The 26,085-nt window shown below is 39.6% G+C and overlaps 1 protein-coding gene across 17 annotated transcripts in view; it reads left to right on the forward strand.

Moving 5' to 3' along the window:
• Nucleotides 1-26,085, forward strand: part of Srpk2 (SRSF protein kinase 2) — a 194,983-nt gene that overhangs the window by 154,528 nt on the left and 14,370 nt on the right. For all 17 annotated transcript variants that reach the window (XM_069996286.1, XM_069996283.1, XM_069996285.1 and 14 more), the window contains 7 exons: nucleotides 5,828-5,993; nucleotides 7,571-7,596; nucleotides 8,794-9,040; nucleotides 10,368-10,850; nucleotides 18,541-18,641; nucleotides 18,743-18,850; nucleotides 25,414-25,483. In XM_069996286.1, the coding sequence (XP_069852387.1) occupies nucleotides 5,828-5,993; nucleotides 7,571-7,596; nucleotides 8,794-9,040; nucleotides 10,368-10,850; nucleotides 18,541-18,641; nucleotides 18,743-18,850; nucleotides 25,414-25,483 (1,201 nt within the window). The remainder of the gene's footprint in view (nucleotides 1-5,827; nucleotides 5,994-7,570; nucleotides 7,597-8,793; nucleotides 9,041-10,367; nucleotides 10,851-18,540; nucleotides 18,642-18,742; nucleotides 18,851-25,413; nucleotides 25,484-26,085) is intronic.

A 26,085-nucleotide genomic window follows, 5' to 3' on the forward strand; every position in this document is an offset into this window, starting at 1 on the left:
AGCTTCCAAGCTTGGACTCTACCTTCACTTCTGCACTTAGGCCACTTAGTTACAGCTGGCTTCTATCTGCTCCTGACCCATGTGATTTGGTTCCTCTGGTGGACGATGACAACCCTGGATATCTCAGTTGGATGTCTGGAAGCGACGGGGTATTTGTAGCCTCTGCTGCCTCCTACTGCTGACAACAAGTATGTGTTTTTTAAGCAAGCAAGGCAAACATGATGATATGACAAGTGAAGACAGAAAAGTAAAGACTCATTTTGAGTGTGTGTGTGTGTGTGCGTGTGTGTGTGTGTGTGTGTGTGTGTGTGTGTGTGTGTGTGTGTGTGTGTGCATGTGTGTGTGCATGCGTATGTGTATCTCTCCTGGAGCTTGAACTTAGGGCCTGAGTGCTGTCCCTGAGCTTTCTTGCTCAAGTCTAGCGCTCTACCACTTGAGCCAGAGTCCCACTTCTGGCCTTTTTGGTAGTTGAGTCTCACAGAATTTCTTGCCCAGACTGACTTTGAACCATGAGCCTCAGATCTCAACCTCCTGAGTAGCTAGGGTTACAGGCATGAGCCACTGATGCCTGGCTAGCAAAGATTCTTTTTAATGCTGTCAGGTCTTACAAAGGGAGATCTTATCCTTGGCATTAAACTTTATTGTTTTTATTTTTCCATCATTATAGTTATTTTGCATAAACAGTTATAAGATGCCTATCAGCATTGACCTGAGGTATATTGTTACTGAACTTTATATACTTATCTAGTTGCTTCAGTGCATACCTTCAGTTTTGACCTTCCAGTGTGCCAGACCTTGTTTTTATGAGTTTTCCATGTTATTTGGAATTCTTAACTACATAGTAGATCCCCCCCGCCCCCCTTATAGGAATGAAAAGGGAAGTTCAATGAATCTAAGTGCTTTGCCTGGCCTAGTAAATGAAAGTTAAGTAGCAATTTAAGAGTAGCTGGAATCCCCAGGTTAGGCCTTTCACGTTCCTTGTTAATGCAGCCTCATCCTGCTGGTGCTCACTGCCCTGCTCCACCCTAACAGAACCTGTTTTGCTTTCCTGTCTTTATTTTAACTAATTAATTTTTGTTTTGGTGTGTATTGATTGCACCAAGGGGTTTCACTATAGTATTTATACGTGCATGTTATTTTGTTCAGAATAACCCTCTTTCCTTGCCCACACAATCTTCTCTTGATCAATAGCTTTCATTAAATTTCTTGTCTTTATACATAGTTGAAATTTGAAAATTAATTATTGTCTATAATTCCTTATCTTCCTCTCCTCTTCCCCTCATATTCCTAAATAGTCACACATTTAGAATCAGGTTCTCTATGTCTTCTGTATATATGTATATTTGTTGTATATATATATATTTATGTATGTACATGTCCATGATATGTTTATTTTTTAGGTTTAGATCCTACATATGAGCAAAAATAGAAGATATTTGGCTTTTTGAGTTTGGATTATCTCAAGATTAAGTTCTCCAATTCTAGTTCATTTTCCTCTTGACGATATTTCCTTTTTATTTGCTTTGCAGTATTCTACAATGTATATATATTGTGTTGTCTTATCTGTTGGGCACCTTGACTGATTCCACCATTTGACTGTTGTGAATAGTGCTACATAGCTATGCAGGCATCTTTCTTATATATTGATTTACTCTCCTTTAGATATATACCCAGTAGTGGTATGGTGGGACAGTGCGGTAGGTCTATTTTTAGTTTAAGAATCCTTCATACTGATTTCCATTGTGGTTGCATTGGTTTATGTTCCCACCAGCAATGTATGAGAGTTCCTTTTCCTCCTAAAGGTCCAGCATTTGTTGTTTGTTTTCTTGATGGATATGAGTGGAATCTTAGTGTAATTTTTATTTGTATTTCACTTATGGCTAAAGATGTTGACTATTTTTTCATGAATTATTAACAGTTTATACTTCTTGGGAGAACTGTTCGTTCAATTGTTTTTTGCCCGATTATTTATTTGATTTGTTCTTTTGCCATTTAATACTTTGAGCTTTTTGTATATTCTGGATATTAATCCTTTATCTTTTGAATAGCTGCTAAAGATTTTCTCCATTCTGTGGGTTGTCTCTTGGTTTTGGTCATTTCTTTTTTTTTGGGGGGGGGGGCGGTTGTGGGGCCTGAACTCTGGGCCTGGGGGCTGTCCCTCAGCTCTTCAGCTCAAGCCTAGCGCTCTACCACTTGAGCCACAGCGCCACTTCTGGCTTTTTTCTTTTTGTTTATGTGGTGCTGAGAAATTGAACCCAGGGCCTCGAGCATGCAAGGCAAGTGCTCTACCACTGAGCCACCTTCCCAGCCCGGTTTTGGTCATTTCTTTTTGGTAATTTCTTTTGCTGTGCAGAAATTGATTAATTTGATATAATGCCATTTGTCAATTCTTAGTTTCTCTACCATTCTCTACCAGAAAGTACCTATGCCTATAATGTCAAGGTTTTTGCTGTATTTTCTGATATTTAGATTTAAAGTTTCACATTTTGCTTTGCTCTTTGATCCATTTAGAGTTGATTTTTGTGAAAAATGAAAGAGTCCAGTTTTAGTTTTCCTACCACCATTTATTAAAGAGACTCTCTTTTCTCTAGTGTATATTTTTGGCTCCTTCATCAAAAATTTGATGACTGTAACTGTATGCTTTTTATTTCTGAATCCTCTGTGATGTTCCATTGATCTTTGAGATTGTTATGCCAGTACCAAGCTAATTTTGTCAGTATGACTCTAGTATAATTTGTGATCCCTCTAGAGATGCTCTTTTTACTCAGAATTCCTTTTGCTATACAGATTCCTTTATGCTTCTATATGAACTTTTGGACTGACTTGACTATTTCTGTGAAGAATGATATTGGTACATTGGTGGTCATTGCCTTAAATGTGTAGATTGCTTTTGCATTGTGGCCATTTTCATAATAATGATTCTGCCAATTCATGAGAATGGGATGTCTTGCATTTTCTAATGACTTCTAATGATTTCTTCCTTCAATTTCTTTCTTCATTGTTTTGCAGTTTTCATTGTAGATGTCTTTTACTTCATTGGTTAAATTAATACTTATATTTTGTTTTTGAGGCTGTTGTAAATGGAATTGCTTTCCTGTGTAGAAAGGCTACTGATTTTTGAGTGTTAATTTTATGTCCTACTATGTTTCCAAAGTTGTTTATCAAATCTAAAGATTTTTTAGAGTAGAGTCTGTAGGATCTTTTAAGTATTGGATCATATCATTTGCAAACAGGAATAATTTGACTTCTTTCTTCTCTATTTGAATCCATTTTATTTATCCTGCCTTATTGCACTGGCTAGGAATTCTAAGTATTATATTAGTAAGAGTGGGAAGAGTGAATATTCTTGTTCCAAAGTTGAGGATTTGTGCACTAGTCCTGGGGCTTGAACTCAGGGCCTGAGCATTATCCCTGAGGTTTTTTTTTTGTTTGTTTTTTTGTTTTTTTTGCTCAAGGTTAGTGTTCTGCCACTTGAGCCATATCTCCACTTCTGTCTTTTTTGGTGGTTAATTGGAGATAACTCTTAAGGAGTTTTCTGTCTGGGCTGGCTTCAAACAGCCATCCCCAGATCTCTGCTTCCAAGTAGTAGAATTACAAGTTGAACCACTGGCACCCAGCTCCAAGTTGAGTTTTAACGGTGCCCTATGCAACATCTATGTAATGATTTTCTTTTCTTTTCTTTTCTTTCTCTCTTTCTTTCTTTCTCTCTCTCTTTCTTTCTCTCTCTCTCTTTCTTTCTTTCTTTTTCTTTTTCTTTCTCTCTTTCTTTCTTTCCTTCCTTCCTTTCATTCTTTCTTTCTTTCTTTCTTTCTTTCTTTCTTTCTTTCTTTCTTTCTTTCTTTCTTTCTTTCTTTTTCTCTTTCTTTTTTTTTTTTTTTTTTTTTTTTTTTTTGCTGGTTGTGGAGCTTGAACTCTGGGCCTGGGCACTGTTCTGAGCTCTTCAGCTCAAGGCTAGCACTCTACCATTGAGCCATAGCACCCACTTCCAGCTTTTTCTGTGTATATGGTGCTGAGGAATCGAACCCAGGGCCTCATGCATGCAAGGCAAGCACTCTACCACTGAGCCACCTACCCAGCCCCATGATTTTCTTTTCTTTTCTTTTTTTTTTTTGTCTGGTCGTGGGCCTGAACTCTGGGCCTGGGCGCTGTCTCTCAGCTCTTCAGCTCAAGGCTAGCACTCTACCACTTGAGCCACAGTGCCACTTCCGGCTTTTTTCTTTTTGCTTGAGGAATCGAACCCAGGGCCTCAGGCGTGCAAGGCAAGCGCTATACCACTGAGCCATCTTCCCAGCCCCATGATTTTCTTTTCTTACTTAATATTTCCTAGTGATAAATTTCTTTGTGTGTTCATTTCCAGACATGTGGTCAGTGCTTCTTAAGGAAAATTAGCTATCTGAATGTAATAGTCATTATTTTAAGAAATCTGGAGCCTTACTGCTTTTACATACTTTGTTTATTTAATATTTTTAATTTTAATTTTAATTTTTTGTGCCAGTACTAGGACTTGAACTCAGGGCCTGGGCACTGTGCCTAAGCTTTTTTTTTTTTTTTTTTTGCTCAAGGCTAGTATAGTACTCTACCACATTAGCCACAACTCCTCTTCCAGCTTTTTTTTGGTAGTTCATTGGATATAGAGTCTCACAGGGTTTTCTGCCCAGGGTGGCTTCAATCCATGATCTTCTTATCTCAGGCCCCTAAATAGCTAGCAGTACAAGCGTAAACCACTAGTGCCCAGCTTTATTTATTTGGATTCAGTATTTCGTAGTATAGTGAATATTTGGATTTAGTATTTCATGGAATAGTGTTGTCTAGATATTGGGCCTTTTAAAAACTCCAGTAAATCCTCCTTTTTCTGCAATATTAAAAATGTCTGCACATTATAATCCAGTAGTGAAATAAATGTCTGAACTAAAATAAAACAAACAAGTGTGGCTACAGCAGCAGGCTTGCATGATTGAGCCCTGGTGTCCCAGGCTAATCTGAGCAACGAAGTGAGATCCTATCCAAAAAGTAGAGCAAAGACCCTAATTACCAACAACAAGACAACAACAAAAATGAGATAAGACTTCTTACCCACTACTGTAACTGAAATCATTAAAAATTGTTGATCAGGATGAAGAAATTGGAAGAAGCATGTATTGCTGGCAGGAGTGTAAATTACTACAGCCACTGTGGAAAACAGTTTGGCAATATGACCCGACAATTTTCCTCTAGCTGTATAACTGGAAAAATAAACATATATGATCATACAAAATCTTGTGTATGAATGTACATAGAGTATCTTTAAAAGCCCAAAGTGGAAACATTCTAGATGTACTATGAAATGACTGGATTAAAAAAAAATGCCCTAAGTTCATTCAGCAGTAAAAGGAAATAAAATACTGATACATACTATATAAAAGTAAATCTTGAACATTATAAGAGACCATTATAAGAGACCAATTATAAGAGACCATTGGGGGTGATGAAAATGTTGTAAATTAGATAGGACTTATGATTGCACATCTTTAAAAACATAATGAACTGTATCTACCTAAGTGTGACCATATGATAATGAGAATTCTTTTCCAGCAAAGTTATTGAATAATTGTATGTAGATGTACATTTGTTCTTATGAGTATGAGTGATATCTAGATGGTACACTGGCTTTTGGGGGGAAGGAAGCTGGATTCCTGTGTGGGAGCAGGGAGGAAGATTTTTACTAAATACATTTTTATGTCTTATCAAATTTTTACCATGTGATTATTATATTAACTATTTGACAAATAAAAGTTAAATAATGAAGGTATTAACAGTGCCTCCTCTCTCTTGATTTTCTTATGACCAGGTCCTTCAAGGTTTAGATTATCTACACAGTAAGTGCAAGATCATTCATACTGACATAAAGCCGGAAAACATCTTAATGTGTGTGGATGATGCATATGTGAGAAGAATGGCTGCTGAGGCCACTGAGTGGCAGAAAGCAGGTGCTCCTCCTCCCTCTGGATCTGCAGGTAAGGAAGCTGAGCCTTCATATCCATATGCTTGGGACATTGTAAACTTTCAAATGGGATACTGCACATTGGAGTTGCACATTGGAGTCAGTTGAGTCAACATGTGCATACTTGTTAAGAATTTTTTTTTTTGGTAGGAGCTTGATGCTGTGAATTTTTTCTTGAGAAGAGATCTCAATTATATTTCGATATTTAATTTACTTTAGTCTTAATTAAAAACCCCATCTAAATTCTTACATAGCTTCTTCTACATATGAGCATTTTCTTCTGTTTCCCACATTTTTACAGAATTTTTTTAGATCTGTAGTTATCAGGATTCCTAGCTTCAGGTTTTTGAGAATCCTCCCTTCTCAGCTAATGTAACTATATCAGACTGTGATATAGTACTGGTACATTTAGAATTAGTTAGGAAAGACCTCAATTGGTGGAAAAGGTAAAGTAGCTTGAATATTAGCATTTGCACTTTTACTTCTGAATTTTGCAGAAAATTCAGAAAAGGCTGTGGTAGTGAAGGATTGACGATTTATTCCTATGCTCTTCACATTATGGTCTGAAGTATTGTCATGCAAGCTTATAGACTGATGGATTAAGTCTCTTTTGACTGAATGGGACTGCAGAGAAATACCTCATTTCTTTATCTCATTACCATGATCAGGGAGTTTTTTTGATCATGGAAGCAGTCTACCATATCAAACTTTGCCCCACTGGTAGGGATCTAATGTCTGGAATCCTGGCTGCAATTTGTTGTATTGTTTGATTTAGCTTACTTGTATAAAGCTTGCCAAATAGATTCAAACGTGGATGTTTGTCTTCTCATCTAAATTATTATTTCATTTTCAGTAAACCAGATTTGGTTGGAAGACTATATGATTTCTGAACTCTTTCCCTGTCGGTGGTGCTTTGCAAATGACTATTTTTGAAATGTATTGGTATCTAACTTTAAATACATATATTAAAAAATTGCTCAGTATGTACAAGATTATGTTGTGCCCATCAGCATTTGTGCTAGGTACAGCGACTCAAGCCTGTAGTTCTAGCTACTTATAGGGAAAGATGAGAGGATGATGGTTTAAGGTCATCCTGGGCAAAAAGTAGTTTGTGAGACTCCCATCTCATCTCACTGGGTCCACTGGCATTGAAGCTGGGAAGGAAGGCACAAATAGAAAGATTACAATTAAGGCTAACCCAAGAATAAATGGAAATCCTGTCTCAAAAACAGCATGTGCAGAGTTGGCTAAGGTCATGGCTCAAGTACTAGCGTGCCCAGGTACTTACTGAAGAAACAAAAAGCCTGTAAACCTAACTCCACTGGAGTCTGAGATCTGAGGCTGAAGGTTCAATGCCAGTTCAAACAGACAAATCCTCAAGACCATTATCTACAAATAAACATCAAAAAGCTGGAAGTGGAGACATAGCTCAAGTGGTAGAACAACAGTCATGAGACACAAAGCCAAGTGAGAATATGAGGCATATAGTTCAAACCCCAGTAGAAGTTGGATAGCCATTAAAATTCATTTTGAATTCAGATTGCCTATAAATTTATTTTTTCTCTAAGCATCTGTTTTGTTTTATTTTAGTGAGTACGGCTCCACAGCAAAAACCTGTAAGTACTTATTATATATACTTCTATTCAGCATGTCAAAAGAGGCTATTCACTGTTGAGCTTTTCAAATTATATATAGTGGATGTTCTAGTGTATATTCAAAAGTTACACACATTTATAAAAATGTTTTATATTCTAAATAATGATTTCTACAAAATAGAAACAATCAAAGGTCATGCACAACCAGTCTTTCTTATTTTCTGGGGTTCTATTGTCAAAGTATGGTGACTTGTGAGATGATGAGAGGGTTTCAAGGGTGATACTTTCAAAACCACTTTACTTCTGGTTGGCGCATATATATATATATATATATACACACACACACAGACACACACACTTTTTTATGTTTTTTTATTGTAAAAATAAGAGTACAGAGGGGTTACAGTTACATGAGTAAGGTAATGAGTACATACATACTTTTTTTTTGTTGTTGTTATGTAGCTTAGTGACTTATAGAGAGTAGAATTGGAGAGAGATCTCAGTGGTAGAGTGCTTGTCTACCATGCAGCCCTGTGTTCAATCCCCAGCACTAAAGGAAAAACAAATATGACAGTATTACCTATTATTATGTGAAAATAGTTCTAATGAAACCAGTCTCTGGAATGGAAATTCCAGTGTTAAAGAAGATCTTTGAATATTAGGAATTAGTTTGTGGGCACTAATCCTGTGAAACATTTTAGCCACTCATTGCCAGATGAGTGGCTTAAGTTGGAGGTGGACAGAAAGTGACTTTTTCTTTTATTTGCCCTTTGATATCATATATTCTCATTTCTTTTATCTCATTTGTTGATTGCAGCTCAGTATGAGAGCTAAGCTCAAATGAAGTGCTATTGTTGACTACCTGTTTTGGCAAGCATTTCTTTTATGTCAGTAAGGAGTTACAATAATACTTTTTCTGTTTAGGCAGCAGCAAGTTAAAATTTCAAGACAAGCTACTTGTTTAAGGACAAGTATTTCCAGATATTCAGTTTCTGATAAAAGCTATATTCCTCTGAATAGAAGGTCATGATAGTAGCTAGAAGTGCTTTTTCTTTTATCATAACCCTAGGAGGATCTTCTGTCTGGCCTTATGAATTTAATTAAATATGGCATGAAAAAGCAGTTTGCTGGTATTGGCTATGCTTCCAGCATTTGCACTGTTACATAGTGCTTTAAAATGAAGCAATCTGACTTTGGAAATTTCTTAACATCTCATAGGTAGGAAAAATATCTAAAAACAAGAAGAAAAAACTGAAAAAGAAACAGAAGAGACAGGCTGAGTTACTGGAAAAACGCCTACAGGAGATAGAGGAATTGGAGCGAGAAGCAGAGAGAAAAATAATAGAAGAAAATATCACTTCCACTTTACCATCCAACGAGCAAGATGATGACTACCACCCAGAGGTGAAACTAAAAGAAGCAGAAACACAGGAGGCAGCTGAGGAGGAGACTGTGAAAGATAATGGTTAGTGGAAGCTGGAGGAGGAGTTGATTGGGTTCCAAGAGCTTCAGGGAACAGGGACCAGCCCAGCCACTATCTATGTTCATTGGCTTTGTGCTGCTGTTTTGGATAATTAAGGATGATTCTCTCTAACTCCTTTTTGGGAAATTTGAGAAACAGCCTATATTTCATGCCAGTGACTTGTATTAACATTTCAAACTGGTGTGTGTGTGTGTGTGTGTGTGTGTGTGTGTGTGTGTGTGTGTGTGTGTGTGTGTGTGTGTGTGTGTGTGTGTGTGTGTGTGTGTGTGTGTGTGTGTGTGTGTGTGTGTGTGTGTGTCTGTGTCTGTGTGTCTGTGTGTGTCTGTGTGTGTCTGTGTGTCTGTGTCTGTGTGCGCACATGCACATGTGTGCATGCATGCCTGCCCACATACATGCATATACCAGTACTAGGGCTTGAACTCAGAGCCTGGGTACTGTCTCTTAGATTTCTTACTCAAGGCTAGTGATCACATACTTTCCTGCCCAGACTGGCTTTGAACCTTGATCATCAGATCTCAGCTCCTTGTGAAGGTAGTATTATAGGTGTGAACCCTGGTACCCTGCACTTCAAACTAGCTTTTAAAAAGTGGAAAATGTTTGAGAAATAGTGTACCTCTATAATAATGATGGCCCTTCCTTTATTTCATAATTATTTTTTGGCCTAATTGTAATGCACTACAAATCTTTTTCTGAAGATTACGGGAGAACAGGATGAAATTGAAGTCCAACTTTATAAACTTTTTCCCCCCAACACTGTCTTGTTTTAAGAAGATTAGGCTTATTATTAAATAAATGAATACATTTAGCAAACATTTTTTTTCTCCAAATCAGTAAGTGCGAAATGTGTGCTATATTATATATATATTAAGCACATTAAAAAGTATATCTTGGCTAGCATGTTCAATGCCCCATGTTTAATCCCTGTTATTCACACACACACATACACACACACACACACACACACACACACACACACACACACACACACACACACACACACACAGAGTGGTTTTTTTTTTGGGGGGGGGGTCTGGTCGTGGGGCCTGAACTCTGGGCCTGGGCGCTGTCCCTCAGCTCTTCAGCTCAAGGCTAGCGCTCTACCACTTGAGCCACAGCACCACTTCCGGCTTTTTTCTTTTTGCTTATGTGGTGCTGAGGAATCGAACCCAGGGCCTCATGCATGCAAGGCAAGTGCTCTACCACTGAGCCACCTTCCCAGCCCCAGTGTATATTCTTAAAGGAGAAAAATTCCTAGTGCTTCTATTCTCTTGAGTGCTACTGTCTTATCTTAATCCATCAACTCTTCAAGGTGAAGTTGAGGACCAGGAAGAGAAAGAAGATGCTGAGAAAGAAAACGTTGAGAAAGATGAAGATGATGTTGAACAGGAACTTGCAAACATAGACCCTACATGGATGGAGTCCCCCAAAACCAATGGCCATATTGAGAATGACCCATTCTTACTGGAACAGCAACTGGAAGATGAAGAGGATGATGAAGATGACTGCCCAAATCCAGAGGAATATAACCTTGATGAGCCAAATGCAGAAAGTGATTACACATATAGCAGTTCCTATGAACAATTCAACGGCGAATTGCCAAATGGACAACATAAGATTCCAGAGTCACAGTTTGAAGAGTTTTCCACATCTTTGTTCTCTGGGCCATTAGAACCTGTGGCATGCAGCTCTACAATTTCAGAGGGATCACAACTTACTGAGCAAGAGGAAAGCAGTCCATCCCATGACAGGAGCAGGACGGTTTCGGCCTCCAGTACTGGGGATTTGCCAAAAAGTAAGTTCCCTTTCCCATCCACCATCTGCTCTCACCAGCACAGGGTCGGGCCTTTGAACAATACTGTGGAAAAATTGGCTGAAGGTAGAAAAGCTATGCATGTCTGTAGGAACCATTTTTATTTTATTTTTGAGTGCAAGTAATGCACTTTAAGTTGTGTGGGTACACTAGGCTTTCTGAATTTTTCTCATTCTGTCAGTGATATCAAACATTTGTAAAAAGCTTCCAGCTCTAGAAACTTTGTAAGCTTCTATAACTTGTAGTTTTTCGTTTGTATTTTATAACCCCTATTATATGATAGAAATTTATTTCGTTGTTTGTTGTTGTTTGGTTTTGATTTTTTACTTTGTGCTGGTACTGGGACTTGAACTCAGGGCTTAGATGTTGTTTCTTAGCTGACATTCTATCACTTAAACCACATACAGCTCTGTTTCTGGCTTTTTGGTGTTTAATTGGGGAAAAGAGATTCATTGACTTTCCTGCCCAGACTGACTTCCAACCTTGATCCTCACAGCTCAACCTCCTGACTAGGATTACAGACATGAGCCCCTGGAGCAAGACTTTTATTTTTTGTTTCTATTCAAGAAAACATCTGCCTGCTCTTTGGCCATATTGAGAAAGAAGGGTCATGATTTTAACTGTCATGCTTTTGATAATTGTCCCTGATTATGGAACCATGTTAGAGAACAAATTATAATCTAGGGATTATAATTTGAAAAGAGGTGGCATAGATTTAAACATGATGGCAGGCTGTAAGTTTGGATCTTTTGTTTTTATCTACCTGAGGCCCTGACTTTACTCTTACTTTGGGAACAGATGCCCAAGGTAATTGCTAATGACTTACTAGGAGGAAACAGCATCACAGTTAGACAGTGAAAAAGCTCAGAAACATCCTCTGTTCTTGTACTGACAAGCACATTTAAGACATGGTAAATTATGTCTTTCCTGTAAATCATCCAAAAAATTCTTCAGCCCCCTTCATTTCAGTAGGCCTTGCAAAGTCAGCTGCCTGTTACTACCTATAACTATTGTCCTAGCATGTATTTTCTTTGCTTGGCAAAACAGGATTAACTTTTAGTCATTCTTTCTCTGGCCACATAGTGAAAGGAAAGTTTCATATAGAATGAAGGTTCCTTTCTTGGAAAGGATAGATAGCCATGACTTTTCCATATTTATTGTTGTTGCAGCTTAATTTTCATGGTGCTTACACATTCATTTAGCAACTAGCTTATACAGCAGTCATTATTTTGTAGGTGGCATCTAGAGGCCTGGCTTCAAATATAAAATTAAATCCTAGCTCAAAGTTTAATTGCTATATGAGATTTTGCCTTTTTAATATCCCAAAGCTTCTGCTTGTTCTTGTATCAAAGGAAATCAGTGACTAACTCTAGGATTAACAACAATCAATCAAATAATTCAATAATATATAGCAAGCATAAATGAAACTATATAACAATATTCACATGTGTGTACCTTGGTCTTAATTGAGCACTGGTAGGACCACATGTGGGCAGTATCTGAGGCCAGGCAAGGAGTCTGGTTCAGCACAGTCAGTTGCCAGTGACTTGTAGATTCTGGTCTCAGGCCTCCCCTAATGCTTGGTCCCACTCTTGTTCACTACATCATTACTCTTTCTGGGAGTGGAATAGGTAGGTAAGTATAGTTTAGGCCTGAAAAGGATGTGTGTCAAGGGAGGAGGGCAATTCCCCTGACAAAAGAGAAGTAGAAAAAAAATTAAATTGTAGTAAATGAGTGCCTTCTAATGAAGGCAAATGTAAAAATCCCACTGGATACAGATTATTTAACTCAGAACCTGTTGATTAGATTTAAAGAATACTCAGAATCTCAATGCTCAGGAGTTATAAGCAGGAAGGTTAAGTGTTTGAGGCTAGCCTTGGTTGACCTAGGACTGCAAGACACTCTCTCGGGAAAACAAAACAAAACAAGAGATACCCATGCACCCCATCCCTGAGCTGTTTACATCTTTTGATTGGCAGAAGGCTGTGTTGTTAGCCCTGCCCAAGTTGTTTAAGGGGGTAAGCATCACTAGCAGTTTTAGGTTAGTTAGAAGAGGGTATGATTCACACCTTGGTTCCACTCCACTGTCTGTCACATGCTTCACCTCAACCTCAGCCATCCTTTGTTCTGCTGCTCTTCTGGGGAAGTTTCCTAGTCTTTAGGCTTTTTAAGTGTTAGTGACATCTTGTTCTTAGCCTATTCTGCTGATGTTCCAGTATTTCCCCAACTGATCTGGGCCTGTAGCATAGATGAGCTAATCTCTATTCTTCTACTTGGTAACTATTGAGTCTCAGGAGTGTGTTAAATAAGCCCTGTTGAGGCCACTGAAGATAAAGTAATATATTTAACATAGTACTTGTAGCCAGCAAGCACTAACTCTATAGGAACTGCTATCTAGTGAAGAAGGTAGCCATGTGGAAAGCCATTCTGTACCTATTGAGAGTCTGTGTGATAAGACATTGTTCAGAGACTGAAGGAGTAAACAAGTCTAGGGTCCAAAGCATTACAATCTTGGCAGAGGAATGAGAACTTTATCTCTGAAGTCATAAAATAACTTCAAACTTACCATATAGAAAACTGAATACAACTTTCCCTGCCAGCTAGCCAAAAACAGTGGATTTCCTTATCATCTTCCATATTCCCTCTTCTTTCTCTAATATCTAGTATGTAATGCATCCAGTTATGGCTTCTAAATAGGGTTCTCCTTGCCCTAGCCCTAAGTGAGTATGGTCATTGCTTGCCTGCACTAATGCAGAGACTCCTAACTGGTCTTTGTGTTCTCTGTAGCTACAATCTCCATCTCTATCGGCCTTTCGAATTGCTCTCCCAGTTGGCTGCGTGTGTGTGTGTGTGTGTGTGTGTGTGTGTGTGTGTGTGTGTGTGTGTGTGTGTGTGTGTGTGTGTGTGTGTGTGTGTGTGTGTGTTATAATAATACTAATCAGGTAACTTTTTAAAATAATAATACTAATCAGGTAACTTATTCCTCTGCTCATGACTTTTCAGTTTCCATCATCTTGAGCAGTCTACACAATGGGTGTCTGCATCCATGAGTAACCAGTATCATTTACTAAAGCACAGGAAAGGATTGTTAGAACACCTCTGTAAAGTATATATCTATAAAGTATATATCTTCCACCTAGACTCAAACTGAACATTTTGCTCTGTGTGCTATAGATACTAGGATACTTTATTCCTAAACTACTTCAGTATTTATCTTCTCAGAGATAAATTAGATGTTTTCTGTTAGGACAATATTATCCCCCACCCCCGCTATTGATCCCAGTCTCTTGCCACACAGTCCTTTTCAGTATCATTGAATTTTAGGGTTGCAGCAGGGCAGGGGTACTTGTTTGAGAGTTCTTATTTGATAACCATGGGTAGTTCTCTTGATCCCATGAAGGAGGTTGGTGGTTTTATTTTTCTGATGGCTCCCAGGCCAACTTACTAAAAGAGTCAAATGTAACACATTAGAGAATAGCACAAGAAAGATTGGGGCCAGATTTAGATGTCTGAAAAATGAACTTAATGGCAGGTTGAAGAATGTAGTTTTTTTTTTTTCCTTTTCCTCCAAGAGTAATCTGAAGCTGTGTGTTGGTGTTTTATGCCTATAATCCTAGCTACTCAGGAGGCTGAGATCTGAGGATCATGGTTTAGAGCCACCCTAGGAAAGAAAGTTTGTGAGATTCTTATCTCCAATTAACCACCAAAAAGCCAGAAAGGGAGCTATGGTGGAGCACAGCTTTTGGGTAAAAAAGTTCAGGGACACTAGGATTAGCACCAAAGCGGGGGAGTGGCAACAACAGAAGAAGAGACAGCTTCCTTGTAGGTTGTCAGCTATTACAGCCATAGCACTTGCCTTGGCTTCTCACATATGATAGACACTCTCAGTGAAGCAGAGAGGTATGTATTTTATTTTGGCTGCAGGTCTACATGGAGGAGTAGTAGCAATATCTTTAGTACTTGTCCAAGTTGGCCCACTGATAGATACCGTGTGTGTGTGTGTGTGTGTGTGTGTGTGTGTGTGTGTGTGTGTGTGTGTGTGTGTGTGTGTGTGTGTGTGTGTGTGTGTGTGTGTGTGTGTGTGTGTGTGTGTGTGTGTGTGTGTGTGTGTGTGTGTGTGTGCGCGCGCGCGCGCACATACCCAAGCACATGCATGCTGATCCTGGGGCTTGAACTCTGCGCTTGGGCACCATCCAGGCTTGGTCTATACCATTCATGATGTCTTCTTCCTAAAGTTTCTTAGAATTTTGAGCCTGATTCTGCCTCAAGACCTTTGCACTTCCTCTCTCCTTTGCCTAGAATTTTTCTCTCCTGTCACCCTTAAATGTCACCGTCACTGCAAAGACCTCTCCTGAACAGTGCCTGCCTTGATATTCATTCTTGTGCTTTGCTTTGTTTTTGTTGGTTACATATAATACCTGATATGATATATGAATTACTCATTCCTTCAAGTTACTGACCATATATATATTTATTTTTAATTTTTTAATTTTTTAAAATTTTTTGTCGGTCATGGGCCTTAAACTCTGGGCTTGAGTGCTATCCCTCAGCTCTTCACCTCAAGGTTAGTACTCTACCACTTGAGCTACAGCACCACTTCTGGTTTTCTGGTGGTTTATTGGGGATAAGAGTTTCATGGACTTTCCTGCCCGGGCTGCTCTGAACCGTTATCCTCAGATCTCAGCCTCCTGAGTAGCTAGGATTACAGGCATGAGCTACCTGCGCCTGGCCTGACCATATTTTTAACAAGTACGTGAGTCTCTCAATTATGAATGTGTCTATCCCTAGTAAGGCTCAGGTTGGCATTAAATAAGCTACTTCTGTCATTCCTTGGGCTGGATACTGATGCATACCCAGATAGAGGGTGTGCATACTTTCCTTTAAGAGTGTTCTTAAAATATGGAGTTGATGTGCTGTATACATGTGATGACAGTTGTACCACCATGTTGGAGCAATGCTGGCGCACTGTCTTACTATTTGCTAGAATAGACTGACATGGAAAGAATTACCACAGGTTTGCCAGAGTCCAGTTTATCAAAAAGTGACTCATCTTTTCCCTCTGAATCTTCCTACTAACTTCTCCTCAGTAGAAGCAGATAGCAGTTGCAGACGTTTTATTTTAGAAGGGACCACCACCAGGTGGTCAGTTGTGCTAGTGTCCTCAGAAGAAAAAGCTATGACAGGTCACCAAAGGGGTGATTTTATCAGAAGAGATGAGGTGATTCCTAGCAAAGCAGAAAGGGAATGATTGTGCAGCAGGAGTCAGCATGCCTGTGTCCATGAGGATTTGTGTCCGGTTGCAGATAGGTCCTTAGCACAGACACTGATCACACTGAGAAAGGAAATCAGAAATACACTCCTTTTCATCTCCTGTTGTGTTCTTAAATAATTAAATTATAGAGAGATTACTTAGTATTATTTAGGACACATTATAAGCTGGATAATTAATTTGCAAACTTGAACCAGAGAATAATAGCATCAAAGAGATATTGTTTAATGAGCATAAATGAGGGATATTACAAATAAACTGTATTCAAATGTGTGGTGATGGTGTCTCCAAAAGTAGATTTCTTCCAGTGTAATTGGTTATATAGATACAAAGAGGTATCTTTAGTTAGGTGGCTATATCTGTAATCCTGAATGTACTCAGGAGGCTGAGATCTGAGGATCATGGTTTGAAGCCAATTGGGACAAGAAGATCTGTGAGAGTCTTATCTCCAATTAAGCACCAAAAAAAGCTGAAAGTACAGCTTGTAGTTCAAATGATAGAACACTAGCCATGAGCAAAAGAAGCTCAGGGACACGCCCAGGCCCCAGTTAGAGCCACAGGACTGGCACCAACAAAACAAACCAAAGCACCAATTAAGAGGAAGTAAGAGATCAAATCATTTCATTCTAAGATTACCTGCCAACTCAGTTACTTGATCTTTCAGAGAAGAAATCAATCCTTCCTGCCGTGAATGAGGACTACAGAATGTGTTGTAGTATGCTCCTTGTCCTACATTGTTTGGAGAGGGGAAACTCACCCTTGGCTATCCTCACTGCTCACACACTGGTCCTTCACTGATTCCAGAGGGAAGCTGAGCTGAATGCTTTCCTGACTCTCCTGTGTGTGTGTGTGTTTTTTTTGTTTCTTTGGGAGACAATGGTCCTCCCTCTTCAGATTCTTGCTGGTTCTCCTTCTTGTATCCATTAGATTAGTCCATTAGCATAGTCCTGTTTATGCTAGGTCATTGTTCTCAACCCTTTACATATTCTGCTTTCTCTTGGGTCCCTCTGCTACTCTTTCTCATTTTTCTGAGTTCCTGTATTTCTTTTATTACTTGGCCATTGGTGGAGGCCCTTGTGAATTAGCACTCCTGTGAAGAAGGATATGGGCATAGAATTGGTGTCGAGAAGAGACCCTCTGTGTCTATATGGTCTACTATATTGACACAAGTTACGGAACAGACCTTATGAGTTCAAATATTGGCTAAAAGTCTCCTCTGGAGACTTAGGAGTATAATAGGTGCTGTAGTCTCTGAGGACTTTGCTACTGTCTGCTCTGTTGTTAGCAAGGCTAGTTTTTCGGCCTGTGTGGAGTTTGCTGAGGAATTGAAATTGCTTGAGCACCATGGTTCCATAGCTCAGTGTACTCTGAGAGGTTTAGCTTATACTATCAGTGCTCAGCTTTGGATGAGCAAACAGGCTATCTGAGATACGAGTTTAATGCTTTGTATTAACACCGTTTCAGAGTGACTTCTAAAATAAAATCCAATTACATTTCATCCTTACCAGAAATCTTGAGTTTGTTTGGCCAGCTGACTCATTTCAGGATTCTTTTTCTTGAGTCTTACCAAGTTATTTTTCTTTGCTATCTGCTCCTGGTTAACAGTACTTAACATACAGCACAGTTGTGCCTTAGCTGAGAAGCTCCCCTGGACCTAGAAAACCTAGGAAACCTGATTTTATGCCTGCTATCGAGAACCCTCAGGTTACCTTGGAACTGACCGTGACCTCAGTAGGTAACAAATTCGTAAGTAACCGCAGAGGTTGTCTTTTTGGCACAGGCCAACTCAGGAGACTGCTGATCCTGGAGTCTTGCCTGCACAAAACTCTGCCTTTAATCTTGGTTTATGAATCAACTTTCATCTAAACTCTTGACACATGTATGTGTTGTAGCTGTAGAGGTTGCTTGTGTGTTGAGATGCAGGTACCTATGGCCTGACAGTTTTGCTGGGTCAGGTGAACTACATGCTACTGTGAAACATTTGGTCACCTGCAACAGTATTCTTGTTTATCTTATGTTCCTTTAAAAATGCATTGGTAAGCTCAGTATGATCCATGAGAGGAAGGCACTGTGATCAGATAAGGAGCAGCCACAAAGATATAGACTTGGAACACAGCAGTGCTGATTGCCCTGAGATAAAGCAACCAGAGATAGTGAGGAGAAAGGGTGAGACAATGTTCATGAAGTCCTCTGGCAGCCCACGTTATTCTCTTTTTGTGGAATATTTTTCAGAGGTAAGGACAGAGATTTAATTAGGATTAAAAACAGGATTCTAGGATTTTTTAAAGAGAGAGAGAGAGAGAGAGAGAGAGACAGACAGACAGACAGACAGACAAACAGTATGCTCATACACCTAAACCACTTGTCCCAGTCACTAACTGTTCTCCTATTTGCCCATGCCAGCAAAAACCCGGGCAGCCGACTTGTTGGTGAACCCTCTGGATCCACGCAATGCAGATAAAATTAGAGTAAAAATTGCTGACCTGGGAAATGCTTGTTGGGTGGTAAGTAGTTTTTTCTACTCTTTGGTCATGATTGTGAAAAGACATATTTTTCTTTTTTAATGTCTGTGTTCCTCCATGGTAATATATCTGTTCCTTTCCAGCATAAACACTTCACAGAAGATATCCAGACGCGTCAGTATAGATCCATAGAGGTTTTGATAGGAGCAGGCTACAGTACGCCTGCAGACATTTGGAGTACAGCCTGCATGGTAAGAATAGCTTTTGCCATTTTCTTCTGGGAATTGGCTTTTCCCTTTAATGCGCTTGGTGGGGTAGCATTTCCTGTAGCACTTGGGCTTAGTTTTTCTAAATTCAAGGGTGAGATAAGAGAGGGGAAGATTACAACTATGGCTGTCTTGAAAACTGTAAGAATTCTGCTTAGCTGTGCCCAAGAGTTTGGGCTTGTAAAAGATGGCCTCTTCTTCAGGCCTTGCACAGCCCATTACCCCAAGAATCGGACTCATTTGTGGTGACCCAGTGACTATAAGGAATTGTTTTTGATCCCTGGAAACACAGATTGTGCAGGCTTCTCCACACAGACTTTTCTGTGACTTAAGTCATGGAAAAAGAACAGTCTTCAGGAAGATTGTCTGAGTATGGAAGGTTAGAGTCCTTGCCCCAGGTAGTGTCTGCCAGGTTAACCTGAGTTTCTGACTTCCTTATTCCTTGTTGGTAAAAAAGGGAGTTTTTACATGTCAATGTGCAATCACATTTTCTTTCTAAAGAAAAATCTAGAGAGTCTTCTGGCTTAATGTGATATATGTAGTCATTTCTGAGACAACAGTGGTAGCATACACTCCTTTAGACCAATTCTGTTCCCTAGAGAACTGAGATGCTTTTCTTGGAAGTAAGAGGCAGCCTTTCACCTAGATCCCATGAGTTTAGGTATGTCTACACCAAACCCAGTCCCAGCCGGCACTGGTGGCTGACGCCTGTAACCCTAGCTACTTAGGAGGCTGAGGATCATGATTCGAAGTCACCCCAGGCAGAAAAGTCTCTGTGACAGACTTTTATTCCAGTTAACCACTCAAAAACTAGAAGTGGTACTATTGCTTAAAGTGGTAGAATGCTAGCCTTGAGCAAACGAGCTCAGTGACAACACCAAGGCCCTGAGTTCAAGCCCATGACTGACAAAAACAAAAAAACCAGTCCCAGCAGTTCATCTTTTGTCATTTGTTCTAAACCTATGCACTGACAAGCACAAATAGTCCCTCACCTATGAGATGATTTCCATTTGTCTCTTGCCCTGTTTCCTGGCCACTGAGCACCTTTCTCTCAATGGCCTTTATCATTACTTTGTTGGGAAATGTGGTGTGTACACATGTGACTTAGTGTAGTCTTAATGCTTATTGTATTTGATATATTTTTTCCCCAGTGCCAGAGATTGACCCTCAGACATTGTACATGGTAGGCAAGCACTCTACCAACTTAGCTACCCCACTTGCTCTCATTATTATTATTATTTTTATTGTGAAAATACCATATAGAGGGGTTACAATTACATGGGCAAGATAATGAGTACATTTCTTATCAAGCATTGTTGCCTCCTCCTTTATTTCCCCTTCTTACCCCTCACCCCCGCCAAAGTTGTAAAGTTCATTTTTTGACATAATGACTTGTACATCTCATTGTGGCAAATGGGTCGACCTGCATCCCTATTTATTTAAACAATTTGTTTTTTCCCTTCCCCTCCATAAATTATACCAACATCAAATACAGTGAAAGTGGGGGTTATACAGTGGGGGAGGGACATACAAAGCAACAAAGAAATCAATTCTCATTATTTTTATCTATATTTTCAGTTATCTAAATGAAAGGACTCCCATGTAAGGTGTAATGCTTGTCTTCTCCTTAAAAAAGCAATGCAGAATAAACAAGGTGCTCTTATTATCTGAAGACTTACTTAATCTTTTAAACTTACTGCAATTTTTATTCTCTAATAGTAAAGTGAAAGCATTGTGTTAAGCAGATAATGCCATATGATATGAGAAAAGTGTAGATGATTTACATCTTTAAAGTTAACATGACTGAGGTGACAAATATGGCCAAAGAAATTTGAAGCACAGGGCCTTTGTATTTCCGTATTCACCTGACCGATAATACCTATTCATAAGTTTAGAGTTATTAAAATATTAACTTTTTCAGGTATTATCCAAAACCGTATTCCGGTTCTAGGAAAGCATGGGCAAGAAAATAGTTGAAAGAAGTGGCAGACATGGTACTTTGAATTCAGAGACTGCTGTGTGCAGAGGCATTTGCTTTCCATTATGAGGGCAGAGGAAAGCTGGATGCAGCTGTCACCAGTGGCCAAGTCAGTGGGGAGGAAACACTTGAATAGTTTGTCTTTAGGGGAGAGCAAGGCCCATTTCAGGAGGTGGTGAGGCCAAGCTGCCTTTATCCTACTGCACAGAAGAGCCATATGGTAGTGCTGCCCTGAATTAGGCTTAAAGAATTCTTTCAACTCTGAAGTTCTCTGCTTCTAATTTTGGATATTAAGTTTGCTGATATAACCAGAAAAATAGGACAGAATCACACGTATGGGTGATGGTGGAGCTGTCAGTATAATCCTTTGTCACGTTGCCTGTTTTGCCTCTTACTAGACTAGGGTTTGTCTCTGCATACCTTGTCTATTTCTGTCCTCTTAAGTTGCTGTTGAAATGAAATATATTTATAAGAAAATATGTCACAGGACCCTAAGGAAAAGCAGGCTTGCTCCTTTCATGTACCCACTTCCTGGGATTGTACCAGGCCCCTCCCAGGGCAATATGTCAGAGGCTGTTAGAGGGTAGTTTTTTTTTAAATTGCTTTATTGTTGTTTTAGAGGTGATATACAGTGGGATTATCTTTACATACATCAGATAATAAGTATAGTTCCTTCCTTTTGCATAGTATCATCTGTTCTAGAGGGTAGTTTTTTTTTTTTAAATTTTTTTATTGTAAAGATACTATACAGAGGGTTACAGTTACATGAGTGAGGTAATGAGTACACTTCCTCTTGAACATTGTTACCCCCTCCATTGTTTTCCCCCTACCATCCCCTCCCTCCCTCCCTTCCCCAAGGTTCTTTCTTTTTTTTTTTTTTGATTGTGATTAAGTGATTACTTAATTTCCGGAAATTCACAGTATTGTGGAATAATGATGCTCATTTAAAGTCACAAGTTCATTCTAACTTTCCTGGAGCAAATTGTCTATCACAGTCTGTAATATATAACGGTGCTCATATGTTATATGTGATCAGCAGCATGGGGATATTTAGTAGTGTTTCAACCAGATGAGTGGGAGTTAAGTCCTGTTAGTTTTGTCATATCACCTAACATTTTGGATTCATCATCCACTTATCAGGGAGACCATGTACTGTTTGTCTCTTCGTTCTTGGCTTACCTCGCTCAACATGATTCCTTCTAGCTCCATCCATTTCCCTGCAAATGCCATTATTTTGTCATTTCTAATGGCTGCATAATATTCCATTGTGTATAGATACCACAATTTTTGGATCCATTCATCTGTGGTGGGGCATCTAGGTTGTTTCCATATCCTAGCTATTGCGAACAGTGCTGCAATAAACATGGAGGTGCACGTGTACTTGTATATTGGTTCCTGTTGTTCAGGGTAGATGCCTAGAAGTGGTATGACTGGGTCGTAAAGGAGGTTAATCTTTAGCTTTCTAAGGACCTAGAGGGTAGTTTTTAAAGGGGGCTCACCTTCATTTTCTGCCCTGAAGGTCAGGGCTAAGAGGTCCCTTTTTCCCCCTTGAGAATATGACAGCAAGGAGGAAGTGTTCAATCACTGATGAAGTTTACAAGTATCCCAATATTTTGTTATACCCCATGATTTTAAGGGTGTTTTTTTTTTTTTTTTGGTTGGTCATGGGGCTTGAACTCTGGGCCTGAATGCTGTCCCTGAGCTCTTCCACTAAGGCTAGCTAGCGTTCTACCACAGTGCCACAGTGCCACTTCCGGTTTTCTGGTGGTTAATTGGAGATGAGTCTCTTGGACTTTGCTGCCCTGGTTGGCATTGAATTGCGATCCTCAGATCTCAGCCTCCTGAGTAGCTAGGATTACAGGTGTGAGTTACTGGTGCCTGGCTGATATTAAGTTTAATAAGGCCATACATTAATCTTGCTAGTAAAACTCATAATCCTACAGTTTTCTAAATAACATCATATCTAACAGAGGTTCCACTGAAAACAAGATCGAATGGATGGTAGTGGAGGCCTGACTGCTGTCAGGGAGGAAAATGTAGTGTTCTGTAGCTGGAGAAACACAATAAAATGAGGCATAGTAGCCTGGTTATATCACTTGTTTTCTTGAGCTTTGGGGTCCCTTCCATATGTATGACATAAAAATTCCTTGTGGGCAAAGGCATTGCTGCTCTGTATTCTAGTGTCCTAGTTCCTTAATAGCTGACTTTTATAGACTCCATGGTGAGTCTTGGTCTACTGAATTAAAGAGGGCAACGCTGACAAAATTCAGAGTTAGCATTGGCACATCATGGAACAAATATTTATTTAGAACCAGGTATTTTGACATGGGAACACATTCAGGAAAGAGGACCTGATTTCTCCAGAACCCAAGAACAGAGGTAGGTTTAGGGGAATACTCGCTGAAGTGACTGGACCAAGAACAAAAGGAAGAACCCTAAATTCCCAAGTGTTAAGTAATAAAGGTTATACTGGGAGTAGCTTGCTGAGTCGAAGGCAGTGTTTCAAGTTCTCCCATAGCTGCCAGCATAAAAACATTTTGTGGTACACAGAAGCCTATGTTTTCATTGTAATGTTGTTTTTTCCCATTTGTATGTCATATTTGTTAAGAAAATATAATCCCTTTAGACAACTTTAGATATTATAAGAGAGCTGCCATTCCCCCACTTGCTCTTAAAAAAAAATCACCTTATTGACATTTCTTTAAGTATTTCATTGGAAATACATACACACTAATCAAAATGATAGTCTTTTATAGAATACTTAGCTGACATATTTCAATATTAGACAGTAGAAGTAGATACAACCTGACTAGAGTGTTGTTGAGACTAAATTAAAAGAGTGAGCCCAGGAGAAAGGAGGAGGGTCTAAATAAAGCACAGTGAGTACCGTCCTGGAACTGCCATTCACGGGCTTCTCATCCCTTCGTTCCACGTTTTCCTCCTGGCTTAACAGTTATGCCAGGTAGAAAGACTTTTCTGACTTATGTAATGGAGGCATACCATTTGGATTTGGGGACAAATGGAAAGTTTTCTTTCCCCCTTGAAGATTGGCCTAGCTGTTATGATTGTTTACTGAGTGAGGAGAGGCCTCATGAGGAGACTTCCCAGGCACTCTGGGGGTGCCATCCGGTATCTACAGTTCTGGGAAGGGTGGTAGTCTCCCTGCTGATACTGACATGGCCACATCCTGTTTTATCCAAGGGTAGTTCAGGGCAGGATCCCATGTTTATGACCTAGTGCTAATCTCAGTGGCAACTAGCAGCAGCCTTGGCACCCTGATTATCTCCTTCAGCAAGATAGGATTCATGACATCTTCTCTTAAAAAAATAAAAAAGCATATGAGAGAAAAGATGTGGTGCTGATCTAATTGTACCAGTCCTGGTCTGTCAAATACAAGTCCTCTCTTAAGGGGCCTTCCCAACCCAGCACTCACGTCATTGAAAGGAAGGAAGAGAATTGAGCGCATACATGTATACCCTTCAGGGATGGCTCCTCATAAAAGTGCGGAGGGCAGTCCTTTGAGAAAGTAGGGCATTGGCCTGTCATCTATCCACTAACATCACTGAAGGGAGGAGAGCAACCAGAGTAGCAATAAGTATAAGATAAATTAGAAATGGGATTTAACATATTCTTTGTTTAAACATTTAAAAAAATCCTTGTATTTGATTAGCAGAGCAATAGCAATTGCTATCTTTTGCACATTGCTGCAGAATACAACTCAGTATTTTGAGCTTTTTCTTAGAGCAGGGATATGAAAAGATTGGGAGAATGGGGGAAAATGTGAAAAGGTGACATCAATCAAGATGCAGTATATTCATAAACAGCTTTGTACAATACAATAAACAGTTCCTTTGTACAACTAATGATGATGATGATGATGATGATGATGATGATAATACAATAAAGAATGAACATGGTCTTCTCTACTTACTGGTGTGCTAAGGGTTGGCAAGTGGAACTTGGGTGCAGTTGTCCTTGATATCTTCAAGAGGTTCTGCAGGGTGGTTTGCTTTACCTGACCCTAGAGCCAGAGGAACAGTGTCTGTTTGGGTCTAAATTTTCTTTTGCTAGAGTCAGAAATGAAGATGAGGATGAAGTAGATGATATGATGCTAAAAATAGTCCTTGATCACTAATAGCCAAAGCCTTTGCTTAAAGAAAGCAGCAATATTGCTGTTGCAGGGGTCAGGTAAGCTGGATGATGAAGGCAGGTCCTGAACTCAGATAGTCCTGGTTAAATCCTGGGTTGAACCCTTATTCTACCACTTACAGAATGTGTTAACATTGAGCCCCTGGCCTGCACATGGTGCTTCTGAGTCAGTGGGTGGCTTCATTCTGCTTCTTGCAAAAGAACACATAGCCCTTACATCTTCCACTAAAAGAGATGTAAAAATATTCCTGCAGCTTCTTTGAAGTTGATGAAAGAAAAAAATAGGGAACTGAGCTGTTTTAGGGTTTTTTTTTTTTTTTTGCTTTGATTAAGAACCTCATGAAATGTAGGTCTAAGGAGAATTTCTATTGGCGTGGGGACTATTTCTGAAGTATTCAGCATGTTGTCTATTGTATCCTAGGCATTTGAGCTGGCAACAGGAGATTATTTGTTTGAACCACATTCTGGGGAAGACTATTCCAGGGATGAAGGTAAGTGTTGCTGCCTACTGAATACTTCAGTCAAAGTCTATTCCTCCTGAACTTCTAGAGAATTATATATTCAGTATATATGTTATATGCTGAAACAGAGCCATGTTTTGGTTTTCCAACACCAATTCAGATGATATCCACACAGTTTGAAGCCCTTCAGTTTCAGTGAATGGGCAGTGTGTACCAGACATAGGCAGCCCTCAGAAAGCCCTTGGGAGTTCAGGCTACCTCTCCTGCTCTTCAGGACAGACTGAACAAACCCAAGGCCTTTCCATTGTCCTTTTATCCATGGCTCTGCTGCTCACTTTGTTGTCCTGTTTGAGAGTTGAGTTAAAAATCAGGGAATTCTGGCCAGGCACCAGTAAGTAGTTATACCTGTAATCATAGCTTCTCAGGAGGCTGAGATCTGATGATCATGGTTCAAAGCCACCCCAGGCAAGAATGTCTGTGAGACCTTTATGTCTAGTTAATCACCAGAAAAACAGAAGTAGAGCTGTGGCTCAAGTGGTAGAGTGCTAGCCTTGAGCTGAGGAGCTGAGGGACAGTACCCAGGCCAAACCACAGGGTTCAAGCTACAGGGCCAACAAAAACGAAAAACAAAA

This window comes from Dipodomys merriami, unplaced genomic scaffold (assembly GCF_024711535.1).
Source record: "Dipodomys merriami isolate MVZ:Mamm:240054 unplaced genomic scaffold, mDipMer1.0.p SCAF_5, whole genome shotgun sequence".
NCBI lineage: Eukaryota > Metazoa > Chordata > Mammalia > Rodentia > Heteromyidae > Dipodomys > Dipodomys merriami.